Source organism: Anabrus simplex, chromosome 6, assembly GCF_040414725.1.
Source record: "Anabrus simplex isolate iqAnaSimp1 chromosome 6, ASM4041472v1, whole genome shotgun sequence".
In the NCBI taxonomy this organism is placed as follows: domain Eukaryota; kingdom Metazoa; phylum Arthropoda; class Insecta; order Orthoptera; family Tettigoniidae; genus Anabrus; species Anabrus simplex.
Genome location: NC_090270.1, coordinates 92689113 through 92705930, shown reverse-complemented (window position 1 = coordinate 92705930; position 16818 = coordinate 92689113). Strand labels below are relative to the sequence as shown.

Here is a 16818-nt window from a genome sequence, read left to right as displayed (position 1 = left end):
AACGAACTAAATTCATAGTTAATATTTGGGATACTTTAGAAAGTCTGTAGGAAATGTAGACGTACTGAATAAATAAGTCAACATTTTAACATACGTTTTAATGCTACATATCTGAATGTCGAAACTTTTAAATATCTGTCAACATTAGCAGAAGACATTCGATTGCAGTGGTTCACTGGAATCATATCCCTCTGTCTTAGTTTACTGGTAGAGAACATTATGCTGTTTTGTGTAAAAGAAGATAATTGACTATTCAATATGGAATAGTGCTTTTAACATGTGTAATAACAAGAGATAAAACAGTTCAGAGGAACCCTCTGTTGTGTTACGTATGGGAGAAAGGCAATGCAGGTAGTAGATGGCACTTCACCAGCATTGGACCTGACAGTTTTATAGAGCAGAATGTGTTCCACATCAGGCGGTACGTGCGAAGCGCGGATTGGTAATGCAGTAAGTGGTGTGTGTACGGGAATTTAAACACACTCTCCCCTTTCTTCCTCTCGGAGTACTTAACTCGATTACAAGCTTCGTTTATTCGTGGCTGTAAATGATACGAGATAAAATGTGCTAGAAAATTGTCCCCTGATTAACCTACTCGTACGTGCAATTTATATAAAGATGCTTGGGCAGTTTTCTGTGTGTTTTCCCAACTTTTGAACTGTAAATGAAGCGTTTTAGGATGTTAGAAACATGAATGTGGTAATTAATTTATGTTGTGGAGGAAGCCATACCACAGAGGGTACAGATTGGCAGATTGTCGTTGAGTTAAAAAAGAAAATAGAGTTCGAAATAGTCTCATAAATTGGCCAACAGAAAGAGTGACATGTGGTCGCTGTGTTATGTGATTCTATTTTTCAGATCTCTGAAAATGAGACGTCATATTTATCAAGTAACAAGGTATACTACAAAATATACATGAATATCATTTAGTATGTGAGATTGGAACGGCGTGCATTCAGCCTTAAATGATATAACTGTGTAAAAGTGGGCCCAAATCTTGCTCTTGGCACCCTAGAAGTGTTTATCTTTCGTGGTTTCCGTCACCGTCATTTCAACTGCATGAAAATGCAGGGTATGATGCCAAATATTTGGGTTACAGGTGCTTCCTTCCCAGTCTGCGCACCATTTAATTATTGCAAGTTCTAGTATAGGCACCACATCAACCCAGAATACAAAACAGGATGTATGATCAACTTGATCCCACATATTGTGCTATTTACAGTACATGTGTAAGAGTGACATGAAAAGTACCATGTTCCGAATTACTGCAAAAAAGCAAAGTGAAATACCTTCTTTCGTTAGATGGAAATATATTAATCGTTATTATAGCTGATGTTACTGTAAGTTCACAGTGCAGCCAACCAGCGAGCAATCAATGTCGAAGAAATTTTAGGTACCTTTTCTATCACATGTGTAGTTTCCATTGGCTCCAGAATTTGCTTCAAAACCACAAACCACCCTCTTCAAAGAGTTGGCAGATTCAATCGGTCAATCTTGAACAGGGAAGACTGCTTTAAATAACTGCATAACATAACTAGTTATTGTAATGAAAAGAGCGATCAGGTTTATCGAATTTGATGTGATCTGTACCAATACTTTATCCATCTTCAGTAAGGATTTTACAGTACAAGCGACTGTATTCCTAGAGATGACCTCACTTGTGTGACATCTAATTAGTAAGCTTTTCTGTTCTGCTCTTGACCTCAGGTCGTTCAGCACCATTAAATAGGCTATTGATTGTGCATGCAGGGTTATCTGTGAATGTTGATCAATTGGAGACGTTGACCCTCCACAGAAAGAACTAAACTGATGACTTATCATTTATAATATATATAACTGTTAAGAATTGCGGTGATCCGATGATTCAGGTGGTACGATGTTGGCGTTTAAATTGAGATTGACCGAGCTCGATAGCTGCAGTCGCTTAAGTGCGGCCAGTATCCAGTATTCGGGAGATAGTAGGTTCGAACCCCACTGTCGGCAGCCCTGAAAATGGTTTTCCATGGTTTCCTGTTTTCACACCAGGCAAATGCTGGGGCTGTACCTTAATTAAGGCCACGGCCGCTTCCTTCCCACTCCTAGCCCTTCCTTGTCCCATCGTCGCCATAAGACCTATGTGTGTCGGTGCGATGTAAAGCAACTAGCAAAAAAATAAAAAAATAAAAAATGAGATTGCGCTTGGCTACTGGTTCTCTGACGTGAGTGTACTGGTCTTCTAAATAGTATGCATTTCAAATAAAATATTTAGCTACTCTCAAAATTGGAAGGTGATTCTCAACTACATTTAAATAAACGCATTGAATGATTCGGCATCAACAAAACTAACCAAAGTACTTTTTTTAAATTATGGCTGTTTTGCGACAAAAGAGCAAGTCTCTCGTCTTAACAAATAGAGAAGATCACTCAAGAAAGAAAGGTAGTAAGAAATGGAAAGACCGTACAAGGCTGGAAAATAAAAGCCTTGCCAGGGATCAAATTAATTCCTCCGGGAATAATCTCTGCCTCCATTGTTAAATGGCTAGCCTGCTGCCCATGGCCCAAGGGGTCCTGAGTTCGATTCCTGGCCGATCGGGGATTTTAACCTTAATTGCTTAATTCCGATGACTCGGGGGTTGTGTGCGTGTGCCATCTTGAATGTGAAAATTCTTCCTCATAGACGTGGAGGTCGCCTGTAGACATCAACTCGAAAGACCTGCACCAGGCCTTTCCGGAGGCCACACACCATTAAGACCGTGCCTAAGGAGGAGAAGAAGAACCAATAAACTGTAAAGAGATGATGTATAAGACGTACTTCTTACAGTATATACCGGGTTGAACTATTAGCAAAATATGTGATGAATTACAGACTCAGATTAACCAGAATACGAATCACAACTCAACTGGAAGTAAAGCTTTTCAGCCTACCACTCTTACCTCCAAGGCGCAATCATTGGCTAGGTAACTTTACAGTAGGTTCTTTAATCCGAGTATAGTTTTCATTTAATATTTTTACGTCATGTAAATACGGTGATCTCGCAGAAAAAGTTTAAACACGTATTATCGGGAAGAAATAAACTATGTAGCCTAGTTGGTATCAATTCTAGTGTATTACATAAAGCTACAGTACAGTAGATTTCGGAGACCTGATATATTGCTCGTCATAATGTAATGTGTTACTCGTCTGCTCGAGCTGCTATTGATCTTAACAGTCTTTTTAAAGTAATGGAAGCCATCGTCGCAGAATTGTCCAATTAACGTTTCAAGTACCAAACTTTATTCACCCGTATACATTCCCATCCCGGGTTTTTCTGGCTGAAATGAGTCGGACAGTTGGAAACATAATCAAATACAGTACAAAGTTACTGAACAATCATGGGCGGAAAACATTAACAATTGTTATCTCTTGCCTCTTTCGCCGGAACTGAACAACTGTATGATCAGTTTCCGCAGATTCATTCACAGCAAACTCGTTTTCCCTATCGTCAATAACATCGACACATATCATCATTCCCGACAATAACTAAAATATCATCTTCCATCAAGCTTTCATTACATAGGCAGATAGGCGACAGCCGTCAACGTTGAACACGAGGCATAGAATTATGGTGAGAATATTGAAAGCTGATGAATCGAATCGACTGTCATCTTCACGGGGCACTGCCCAGCTCCGTGGCCAAATAGCATGCTGGCCTTTGGACAGCGAGTCCCGGGTTCGATCCCAGCCGATTCGGGGATTTAACCTTGCTTAATTCCGCTGACTCAAGGAAAGGATGTTCGTGCCATCTTCAGTATTGGATTTCATTTTAGATAGGTCTTCATCCTCACAGACGTGCAGGTCACCAATGGGCGTTAACTCAGACCTGCACCAGGTTATTATTATTATTAATAATAATAATAATAATAATAATAATAATAATAATAATAATAATAAGTCCGGCTCCATGGCTAAATGGTTAGCGTGCTGGCCTTTGGTCACATGGGTCCCGGGTTCGATTCCCGGCAGAGTCGGGAATTTTAACCGTAATTGGTTAATTCTGCTGGTCCGGAGCCCGTGGGTGTATGTGTCGTCTTCATCATCATTTCATCCTCATCACGACGCGCAGATCGCCTACGGGAGTCAAATCAGAAACCTGCACCAGGCGAGGCGAAGTCCTCGGACACATCCCGGTACTAAAAGCCATACGCTATTTCATTGTATTATTCTTGTTATTATTATTATTATTATTATTATTATTATTATTATTATTATTATTATTATTATTATTATTATTCACAGTTCACTGTCAGATGACACTACCTGCAGCGTCAGACTAAGCTCTAGATTGGGAGAGTGTGATATTTGAAATCAGAGTTCACTCGTGGTTGAGACGGTGGAAAACGTGTTGAGTTTCTGGTTAACTCAAGCGTGGGATGGAAATGTTTAAACCACCCTTAAAAACCACCGCTCAGTGCCGAGATCTAACCCACTATCTTCGAAATGGAGGACCACCGGCTAACGGACTGCGTCACGGTGGTTCTCTTCACTTCGCCTGCACTGAAGTATTTCTCTTGTTAGTTTGTACAAAGTACTATTCGGCTGAATTTAGCTGGATGCAGCTCAGTGGCCTTCGATTTAGAGGGCCCTGTGCTCGATTCCCGCTCGAACCGGGGATTTTAGCCGCGTCTGGTTAATTTCCCTGGCGTGGGGATGTTTGTGTTAACATATATCTCTTCATATACCCACAATAATACCACGCAACTAACCAATACAGAAACATGCAAGATTGAAAACATCCATTTACTGTATTTGGAGGTGGCGTCAAAAGTCCTGTCCGACTGAATTTGGCTCAATTGTCAGCTAAGTGGGCTTTGCTTCAGAGGGCTTCGGATTTGATTCCCATCCGGACGAGGAATTATTAACTGCATTTGCTCAACTCCTCTGGCTTGGCGACTGGTTGTTAGTTACACCTTTTCATTTACGTACATCATTCTACAATGTCAACCACCCCAACCTTACGTAATCTTTGAATACGTTCCTCCATATAGGGTTGATGTCAGGAAGTGTATGCGGCTGCTAAACTATGCTACAGCAATGACCTTACCAGGATATGTGAAAAAGAGATAAAGAACTAGTAGTATACACAAAGAACTGGCATGCCGAGCTTGATAGCTGCAGTCGCTTAAGTGCGGCAAGTGTCCAGTATTCGGGAATAGTGGGTTCGAACCCCACTGTCGGCAGCCCTGAAAATGGTTTTCCGTGGTTACCCATTTTCACACCTGGAAAATGCTAGGACTGAACCTTAATTAAGGCCACGGCCGCTTCCTTCCCACTCCTAGCCCTTTCCTGTCTCATCGTCGCAATAAGACCTATTTGTGTCGGTGCGACGTAAAGCAACTTGAAAAAAAAATGCTACGGCCGCTTCCTCCTATCCCTTTCGTGTCCCATCGTCGAAGACCTATCTGTGTCGATGCGACCTAGAGCAACTTGGAAAAAAATAGACCTGACATCGAACTCTGGTTTTCTAGTGCTGAAGACACATATCGAAATAATTTACGCACTGGGCGTAATAAATCCTGAAATTTATTATTTTTAAGCTAGGACATTTTAATTGCGAACTATTATTGCTACGAACATGTGTAGGCTTCTCTGTCTGACGTAGAATTTACAACCCCTTGTTTAGGTATTTTCTCTCCAGAATATTATTTTGAAACCAGATAATAGCCATTATTATTTGCAGTCTATCATTCTAAAACCAATAGAATGTTCGCTAACCCCATATAAACTCCTGTTTAATAGTTGCTGAAGTTTGTGGAATGCCTCATAAAGTGTATACCATTAACCTAATATCGTTCGCAAGCTGTACTAAGTCTGTCGGCACGGAGCGTTCAATTGTCTTTCCCTCGCAATGCCGGCCTAGCACTGCGTCCCGAATGCGGCCGAATGAGGCCGAACGTAGCCGAGGTACGATGTCCACTCCTCTCGCGATAATATTCGCTGGATGTGATTGAATCGCGCTCAGTCCGCAGAACGACGCGGTGCCTACCGTTCGCTGTCCTTTGTCCTAGGTCCTTACTGAGGGCAAAGAAAGGTAACATCTTAAAATCATCCACGGGGCACTCGGTGAATTCAGTGGGCAATTCTTTCGTAGCGCGTGTTATTAGTCGGTATTGAAATATCACTAAAAAAAGAACTAGTCAAAATTTTCAAGAACTGACCAGAAATCTAGAATAGTGTCATTTAATTTATTCTAACTTGAAATGTGCAATTTGTGTTGTATTTTCGAATTCGTTTTTTAATATGTGTTTCGTTTCGCTGTATTGAAATACAATATAAACTTAACGGGTGGATTCGGAGATTTTGTGACTGCGGTGTGGAATAAATCAGGACAGTCTTCAGAAACTTTTTTGAACTCTGAGTAAGAAGTATAGAATTGCTGTGGTCTTCTAGAGAGAATCCTGAGGCAAGTTATGTTTTCACGACTTTAGACGCTTGTCGACGCCATGGGAACGACCGCTGCAGTTTTAGTGGCGCTCTTTTTGATCGCAGGCGTCTCTTTGGCGCAAGGTATTTAAAACATCATTTTTCAATTTCTGCTACCTCTTACTGTTAATTTAGGTTGTTTCATTCATCCATTTACGCAGTTGTTAGAAAATGCTAGGAAAATTCGCTAAAATATTTTAGTCTAATACCTTATTTCAGACAGCGACAAATATTCGGGCCTGCATTTCACGTTTGATCGGGTTTCAGAAGCTTCATATCTGTCGATATTAATTTCCGGACCTTTTCTTTATCTAGTCGTTATGCCATTCTCATACTGGATTTAAATAGTTCATTTTAAATATCTCACAAGACATTAAGTTCAGTAATATACGTAGAATATTAGTCGCTGTCTTATTTTATATCAGATCTCTTTTAATCTTAGTTCTAGAAGACTTTTCTTACTATTAAGTTAATTTCTTCACGTTCGAATCTGATATTATTGTATGATTTTAAATTTATACATAGAATATTGTATAGTTTTGAGTGGTATATAAAAAAGGGCATTTTCAGGAGAATTTCTTGTTTCTAGACCGCGAACCACGGGATTAGTTCAATGTAGAATTCGAACTAGAGAGGCGAAGATTCGAAACCGTGATCTCTTTCGTCGAAAGATGGCGACGATGTCACTGAATTTTCTCGGTCGTCCTAACGATAATTTCCACTGTCTCTGAAACGCTGAATTCTCCAACATTCATCTGCTTCGAATGAACGATTTTACCAATATTGTAAAGTTTATCCCAATTTCTTGGTTAGGTTTCTATTGAAAGTATGCTGTCCGAGCTAGTCACTTCTCTGGCGTCTGGGTCCTTGGAACGCATGCACCATAGATCAGAATCTATGGTTAGAATCCTGGATATGACAGATGTTTAATAAGATTTATCATAGTGATAAGGCCCGTGTGTCTTCAAAGTAGTGGAAAGTCATAATTATTGTTTAGGAAACTCTCTTCTGTTTAAAAGCACCATACGCTGTAGGCCTACATCACTCAGTTATAGTCATTTTAAGATAATTTAGTAAAGCTTTTTTTTCTAATATTTAACGATAGATAGTGGTGTTGGGGATACCAGACTGAAACTAATTGATTCAGTTGAATTAGAAAGGTCAGATCACTAAGTCAAGCGTAATTTTGTCAGCGAGAGATGCGACCAGACGATTTCGTCTTTCGATTCTTTCTCGACAGCTGTAGCGTTAAAGATAGAACAACGTTCATACTGTATAGATATAATTTGATATATTTTACCTCGTTTTTTGGCAGTCTGTAAATACAGGAGGTTGTTCCTAAATGAACGGAAATGTGTAGTTCGAAAAAAGAAAATGTGAGCCCATACTCGTTTTCACTCTGTAACAGTTTAAGTTGTAGATAGCACTTTCTACCTAAAGCAGGAAATGGAACTTTTAGCGTAATCTCGATGCTTCAGGGTATAACTCTTCATTTTTCAGCGTCCCTTTAAATGTGTGTTGTAATAATCATGACTGTCATCGGTGAAAAACTGCGAATATATATCCCAGCAGGTACTTTCTCGCATCTCGACATTGGGCAAGAATCGACTGTATATGTACAGAGTTCGAACGACGGAGCATCATAGAGGAGATAATTGTAAATAAGTTGAAGTCAAGAGAAAAACCCCTGTCTCGCAGTTTTCTTAATAGTCAGATGGGGTAAGAGTCATTCAATTCATGTCGTAGGTCATAATATATGTAATTTCCTGTGCTTCATTGTTGTTAACGTATTGCTTCAATAACATACATCTTCCTTTCATTGTTGTCAAGGGTTACTTTAAGACAGGACAACGTGTATCATTCTAGATCTTAAAACGCTGGGAGGAGAAATCAAAGAGAGGTTTCAATTTAGTCACGTGAGTCAGTAACTTGCTGGTCCTCCGCGAACCCTGAGGCTCCGAACAAAACTAGTTAGAATGATCATATGATTTTACGGTACCATAACATTTTAATCATAATAATTTTATTGACTTTACGTTCTACTAACTAGTTTTATGGCTTTTGGAGACACCGAGGTGCCGGAATTTTGTCCAGTGGGAGTTCTTTTAAGTGCCGGTAAATCTACCGAGGGGCTGACACACTTGAACACCTTCAAATATCACTGGACTGAGCCAGGATGGGTTCAGAAAGCCAGCGCCTTAAACATCTGAGCCACTCAGCCTGGCACCGTACAATATTTTATTAACCATACACAAGCTCTGAAAACACACAAATCGAATTTTATAACTCTTAACATCTTAGTAACGTGATTGTCGAAGCGTGTTCCATGAACCTAGGAACATTTCTGTCTTTTAATTCACTTTAAAATGTCGACTAAGAAGCGGACAAAAAATGTACAGTAGTGTAGAATTGTATTGCCTCATTTCCCGGCTATAACCACTAACATGTAGGCTTATATAAGTCAGAAATGTATACGTGGCTGTTATAAGTTGGTCATATTGTTCATAAAAGGCCCTTCTTGGATCTGGATCGTCAAATTTTGTGACAATTTTGGGAAGATAATAATAATAATAATAATAATAATAATAATAATAATAATAATAATAATAATAATAATAATTGAGATGTATTGTCATTGCGATAAGGAAGTAAGGACTTCCCAATATTGTATTGAAAATAGAAAATATGGTGGTACGGCTCCTTGGCTCAATGGTCAACGTTGTGGCTTCAGAGGGTCCGGGTTCGATTCCCGAACAGGCCGAGGATTTGAACCGCATCTGGTTGATTCCGCCAGTTCGGCGGCAAGGTGTTCTTGCTCGCCTCACTACACGTCTTCATTTACATGCAACACACCATACTACGAACCATACATCAAATACTTCAGCCTCGCGTCGGCAGATTTGAAGAACAAAATTTCGGCCCCCGGCGCCTTCGAAAGTAGTTAGTGGAACGTAAAGCCAATAACAATGTTATTAATTACAAACCATTCAGAAACACGTAATAGCGAATATACACATCGCTTTAGCAGAAGGATGGCGTCAGGAAGGCCATTTGACCGTAAAACAGGGCTTAATCCGCACATAGCGCCGACCGCACCTAGTTGGAAAAGGGCCAGGAAGAATAAGAGGGAAGATGGCGGATCTGAAGGACCCGATAACATGTTGAGCACTTGCAGCCATTCCATATCTGTATAAAGTGAAGGGAATTAAAATTGATAACGCGTTCGGGAGTCGGACACACATTCTCCTCTCCTAGAATCGCCAGCGCGCGAAAATCTTCCATAATACTAAAAGACTTCAGTAAAAATGTAGGAATCTGAAATTTAACTCTGATTCCGTTGGTTGCCAAATTCATAATAAAACATGTTAATTAAATGATAGCATGCCTTAGGCTTTTCAAGGGAGGTAATCGTATGCGAAAGGGTTAACGTTAGAGAAGCTCTGGAAGTTGCGTAACTCATGACTGTGCTGAAGACATTAGGGTATTGAGGCTATGTCCTCTCAATCTCACATGATATCGTCGCTCCTATGCCAAAATCGCGAATATCAGAATGTTCTTCCCATCCATTTTTTTTTCCTTAAGACGGGTCACGCCTCCAGTCACGTATTGATACACACTCCATCATAATGTTCGTTGAGTTCCCTTTCCTATGCAGGTGTGTAAAGAAAAATGAATCTTAAATACATCATACTCCAGAATTGGGTAAATATGTCATGCAAACATATATATTCCTACAGTACGGTACAGCAAGGTTCATTTTCCTTTACATATCAGCGTAGAAAAATGAACTTAATGAAATTTATCCCGATGGACTGCATATCAATATGTGGCTGGGAGGCGTGACTAGTCTTAAGGGAAATAATGGATAGAAAGAACATTATCACATTCGCGGTTTTCGTGTGGAAGCTACGATGTGATAAGAGGAGGCTGAAGAAGTTCCGCAGAAGATATCATTTATTTGTTTTACATTTTCCCAACCAGGGTTCCCATTACTTTACTGTACATGCTTGGCAGTCGCAGGAACACAGGGTATTTTAAGAAATATCCTCACCTTTGATCATTCCCTTTTTTACATCATTTGAATTACTCGTTTGCCATTTGACTGTTATGAAAGTGCGAGAAAAGGGTTGATTCCCATCTTAGATATAAAAGCCTGTTACATCATCCACCGATGTCCGAATGCTTCCAATTGTTTCACTCTTGATAGTTCTTCATTTGTCAATATCTTAATTGATTACTTATAAATACGTGGAGTAGAAACTGGAAATGCCCTTGTTAAATCGTTAGATTAACCTGATAAATATCTAAATAAACATGAGTAGCTAAAACTAGAAAGCCATGCAATTTACATTCAGTAACTGTAGTTAATGTCATTTTGAAACGCTTCTTTATAAGTCATCACGTTAGGTACATTAAAGACTATACAGTATCATTAGTCAATTGTATTTTTCTGTTATGAGTCATATAACTATGAATATTAAACTTTGATGACGATTTTTTTTCAGGTTCCATAGGTAGTAAAAGGATATTTCTCTATTTTTTTATTTTAATTGTGTAGTACTCTTTTGCATGTACTGTATATTTCATTGTAATCAGAATTCTTAACTTCAGGCATTTAAAAATGCCATGCGATCAAAATCATTTTTGACTATGTAATTTTTTTTAAATGCACTCGTTAAATATTCGAAGAGTTCTATGTTATTTATTAAAGTGTTACTGGAAATGATGAAGTTGCATGTTTAATGTTAAGCTTGGTTGAGTTGCTGGGTGGCTCTAATGATACATGAAGGAATAAGAAAATATGATGTCACTTTTAGATGTGCATCTCATACTTTTACTATTTTGGCGTAATATTTAAACATCACAGACGCAATTATGACATTGATAGTTTGCGTACAAGAGCACAAACATGAATAATATTATATTAATTTCTAATTACTCTGTTTGTGGACACACGTTAGCCTTGTTTAACAAACGGAAGTCTGGTGACTGTTCCAACATTGCCATTTCCGTGATAACTTCCGTCCCTCAGTATTAACTACGAAATGTCACCCTAATATTCCAATGTTATATTCAGCTATTTCAAACATAGCCGAATATTCCATTTGCAAGAGAATCAGCTCCACCTAAAAAAGGAAATTCTGAATTTAGTAATCATATATTAATTTCCTGAACAATCAACACAAAAATGATGCAGGTTAGGCCCACTTACACAAAATTGAGTAATATCCTAAATTTACTTTTTGCCTTCTTGTAATTTTTTTAAATTTGTTTAGTATGTTTGTGGGTGTGAGATTTACTATATGGGAATAATAATTTTATTCGTTTACGCCCCAGTACTACAATACTTTCACGGTTTTTCGGAGACATTGAAGTGCCAGAATTTTGTCAAGCAGCAGTTCCCTTTGTGCCGGTAAATCTACCTACACGGGACTGTCGTATTTGAGCACCTTCAAATACCGCCAGACTAAGCCGGGATCGAACCCGCCAACTTGAGCTCAGAAGGCCAGCGATCTACCGTCTAAGCTACTCAACCGGGCTTTAACGTTTTGGATCGACCCTGCTTTTCCATGGGTGATAATTTTGAGAATTCTTGGTGTGAACCATTAACAGCACCTCTCATTATTAGAGTGTCCTCTTAATTATCTATCTGGCTATGTGATAACGAGCCGGCGAAGTCAGCCGTTTCTCGAGAATAACACCCCAATCTTCTCAACTCTCGGATGTAAGTCGATCCGGGCTCATATGGCAAGCAGTCGAATTTATCTGACAGAATAGTATCGGCTATGGAACGTAAAAGTATCCCTATCACAATCCCAGTAAGACATAATCCGGCGTTTTATCGTTACACCATTTTTGGATCTAGATTTCTCCTGACGAAGGACATTGTGGTTTTCAGCGGCCATAGCTGTAACGCATTGGGTGGTGATATTTCTTCGTTGCAACGTCCTGCTCAGTCTCATATTTTTCTTCTTTGTATAATTAATGGCGAGATAATTATCTACATTTTCAAGCATCCCGTAATGAAGATGAGGGTTGGGGTGATTAATATTCAGCTGGACGAAGAAGTTCCGCTGTGAAGATAAGACTCACATATTGCGTCATGAATAGTGGTGGGCCGAGAATTAGCTCATCCCGCCTTGCGACTTAGTGGAGGAGGCCTTGACGGCAGGCAGCAGGTGGAACTTGTTGCAGATCACTGATGGGTTTCCTGTTGCAGCTTAAGAATAGTATCACTGAATCAGTCATTGAAAAATTAGATATTTTATGGATTTTTTAAAGGGTGATGAAAAGATTGGCAGGGATTTAAATTATCGGTGAAGCCCAACTCTTCTTTACTAAGTAGTGTTCGGATCAAATTCTTCAAAGTTTTCGAATCTGAAGCTCTTGTGATCATCTATTAATAAAGTTTGATTCTTCGTGCAAATATATGTATGGAAATTCAAGTATTAATTTCATACTTGAGGATGATATATGTTTTATGCACCATTTTCTTAGTACAAAACGAAATCATAAGATATTTTGCATGTAGGATAATGTGTCTACACTTTGGGATGAATATAATCCTTTCGTTAATTTGTTTCAATTGTTATAATAAGAATTATGTTCGATGAGCACGTATTATATCTCTGCATTATTTGCTCTTGGAGAAATGTTTAAACAAACTTTGAGTTTAATATTGCATATTTGTTGGATTATTTTGCACCCTTCCCATGAAAAATGTCCGCAGATACCTCTCGTTTCTACCCAAAGTAAAATGAATTTTCCTTCAGATCCATTTCATTAATTGTTTCCGTGCTTTGCTAGCTCACTTCGAATCATATTATTATGTTCTTTTTTCATTATTTCTTTTTCTTGTGTTGTCAATATATTCCCGTTAGTGCTTTGCTGCAATATTTCGAGACGCTTGCGTTCATATTTGTTCCCATAGTTACAATTCTAGACATAAAATTATATCTATTTCTTTATGTATGATAAAATATGCTGTATAAGTGATTTCTATTTACGTAACAAGTATAGAACTGAATGTGTGGATAACAGATTGTAATGGTAAACTACCGTGATGCCGGACTACTGACCGCGTCAGTGGTGTATTTTCTTCAATGTACACAGATGAATGTGGTCCAGCTTTGGACTCGTATTCCCACATTGATTCCTTGAAGATTATTTGGATAACAGCCATGACCTCGTCGTATCCCTGCAATAGACCTTGCGAGACGTCTGCTGAGGCTGGAGGTTGTTGAACTGCATTTTATGGGACTCTTAGACTAAGGAGTGTCGTAGTATCTTGCTTTATGTAGGTCGGTGGTCTTCTGTTCAGTTGATAATTTAATGCAGAATCAATGACTATTGATAAGATTATTACTGATTTTTTATCTGTAATAATAACACTTACTTGCAAATTGCACTGTTTAATAACTCGTTAACCCCATTACAATCGCTACTTAATATTGTAACCAAGTTGTAACAGTTAGCTGGTTGTAAACCATATTACCTCTCACTCTGCTTAGACTAGGTTTACGTCAAACTCTTATCCGTCCTATTATTTTTTGTGCTATCCGAAATGTGGTTTACTCCTCAGTTCATAATTTCACCAGATTACAGGGATAAAACTTTATCACGTTTTGAAGTTTCCATATCCCACAAACATTATGATATTGCACTGTTCAGTTGTTCAAAGGAATAGCTTCATCACTGTATTGCTACCGTAGTTATCATGCCACTTATAAAAATAGTTCATTGTGTGAGATTACATAAAGTTTCGTATCAATATTGTGTATGTTGTACTTGAAAGGATGGAACTGACTGCAAAACACCGTGAAAATATTAACTCATCATTGCCAGAAATTACTTCCACAGAAAAGTTCACGTCGATATTAAACAAAACGTTGTTGATGTCTATCATTATTCACCTGTTGGTTCGTACATACATACATACATACACACATACATACATACATACATCTTCAGTATAGACTGTTATGCCTTTCAGCATTCAGAATACTCGCATCTGCGATTTAATAAGCGCCTGTACAATATTTATTTGCAACTTGCATTGTGACGCCGTTTAGGTCAGCACCTCTTACCTTAAAATCGTTAACAACCGAGCCTAACCATCTCCCCTTGACCTCCCTCTGCTTCTCTTACCTTCCATGGTCGAATTCATTATCCTAGGTATCCTCCCCTATTCTCCTCCATTCGCCTCACTAGGCTCCACCATTCAAGCCGGTTTGGGCTAAAAGCTTAATTTTTATCTTATCCTTTATTTTCTCATTCTGCGCACCTCCTGCCCCGCATGTCCATACCAGCAATCATTCTCGTTACATTCATGCCTCTTAGTTTCAACTTATAATAATAATAATTTCGTGTGGCTATTTCTAGCAGAGTGCAGCCCTTGTAAGGCAGACGCTCCGATTAGGGTGGGCGGCATCTGTCATGTGTAGGTAACTGCGTGTTATTGTGGTGGGGGATAGTGTTGTGTGGTGTGTGAGTTGCAGGGATGTTGGGGACAGCACAAATACCCAGCCCCCGAGCCATTGGGATTAACCCATGAAGGTTAAAATCCCCGATCCGGCCGGGAATCGAAGCTGGGACTCTCTGAACCGAAGGCTAGTACGCTGACCATTCAACCAACGAGAATAATAATAGCATACGGCTTCCGGAGAGGCCTAGTGCAGGATTTTTCCTAGTAGATAGCCTATAGGTGACCTGCATGTCGGCGAGGGTGAGGCCCAACCTAAGATGATTTCTAAATGATGAAGACGCCTCACACACTCAGCCTCCGAGCCAGATGAATTAACCAATTAAGGTTAAAATCCCCGTCCCGGCCTGGAATCGAAGCCGGGACCCCCTGAACCAAATGTGGCCAGAATTTTTACATATAGCCATGGAGCCGTACAGGTATCTTACGTGTGCCCAGCATTCACTCGATCTGAAAACAGAGTGATGTGAAGTTAGTTTCGTCCGAGAGTTCATGGTACGTATACTAATCCTGGAAGAATACACATCCTAAATATTATATCTGAAATTATCCGCCTGTTTCAGTTTCTTACCTGAACTTCAGTGATTTTAGCTTTCTTTCCAATTGACAGTTTAGAAATTACTAATATTCGTATCATCTGTTGATAGGTTGAAGTAATCGTCTTTTGAGTGTTCTCGCGAGGACTGTTTAAGCGCAGTTAAGTTACGGAGAACACAAGTCTAAGTAAGGACCAAGCAGCGAAGGGATTTTGCACTGGAACCTTATCTTTTTGCGCATATTTTTTAGAGGAATTGTCCCATGTCTTAAAGTGGTCCCAGAAAAAAGCGGGGATAAGCTCAACACAAGTGTCGGTTAGCGAGGCTCACATCATGAGCTGTGGGTGTAGCTCGACTGAGCACGCCCAAATAGGCAGGCCTGTCCCTTGTTCTGCCTATATCAAGCTCGTGTTGATCTACTGTTTTACCGCACGTGTTACTGTTAATGGCCTTCACGATACCCAATATGTTTTGCTGGATCTCTTGGAGCATACACGAAGTAGCAGTATTTGTTGAGCATGAATTTCACTTTTTGCTTTCTTCGCGGTCGACTGACTCCCTCTCTGGCCAGAAGTTGAGTTGGATTTTGAACTATGATGGACCTGCCTGAATATACTGACAACGACTTCGATCAGTCCACTTTTGCTGTTATACTGATATAATGGAAAGTTCCCTTGTGATCCACTGAACGTTACTTTGAGCCCCAAGGCGTGTTACAGTCCTTATTTAACGTCAATCACTACCATTCCTTCCTTGGCAACCACGTCATTTCCCTGAAATATACTGAATTTGCATGACAAGTGCGGGGCGGCCATTTACGAAGCACCAGCTACAGCTATTGTTGTTTGCGTGTTAGCACTGAACGACAGTCTTCTTTTCTGTGTGACCTTCAGCTGCTTATTTTATAACAAAAATCAATTTTATGCCATTAAATTATTACACAAAATTTATTTTTCAGAATATCAATATATTTGTTTTGAGCGAAATAATAATATTAATAATAATAATAATAATAATAATAATAATAATAATGCAAAATTACGACATTACAAGACAGTTGTTTTGCCGGAAGCTTTATACACCTCATAAACCATATCCTTTCGACGTCACTCTAAAATTGTAGAAATTGAAAAGGAAGAAAGGGAAATTCTCCAGAAAATATATGGGCCCACGAGATAAAATGGAATGTGAATTAAGAGGAGAACAGCGGGCCTGTACTCATTAACTGACAGGCTGATGTCATACGCAAGAAGCGCCTGAAATTCGTTGGGCATATCCATAGAATGGGAGTAACTTCGTATTATGAGTGACTGATAGATATTCAATATTAGAATCTTTATCTAAAATTATTCAGCGGTATT

General features: G+C 39.2%; 1 protein-coding gene across 10 annotated transcripts in view; it reads left to right on the top strand.

The window, feature by feature from the left end:
- The window catches only part of trol (terribly reduced optic lobes), a 918151-nt gene that overhangs the window by 194042 nt on the left and 707291 nt on the right, over positions 1 to 16818 (top strand). The window contains exon 1 of one of the 10 annotated variants that reach the window (XM_067149797.2): positions 6096 to 6523. The exons of the other annotated variants lie outside the window; for them this stretch is intronic. Coding sequence (XP_067005898.2) covers positions 6460 to 6523 — 64 coding nt within the window. The 5' untranslated portion in view covers positions 6096 to 6459. Of the gene's footprint in view, positions 1 to 6095; positions 6524 to 16818 lie in introns of those variants that run through there. 10 annotated transcript variants of the gene reach the window in all.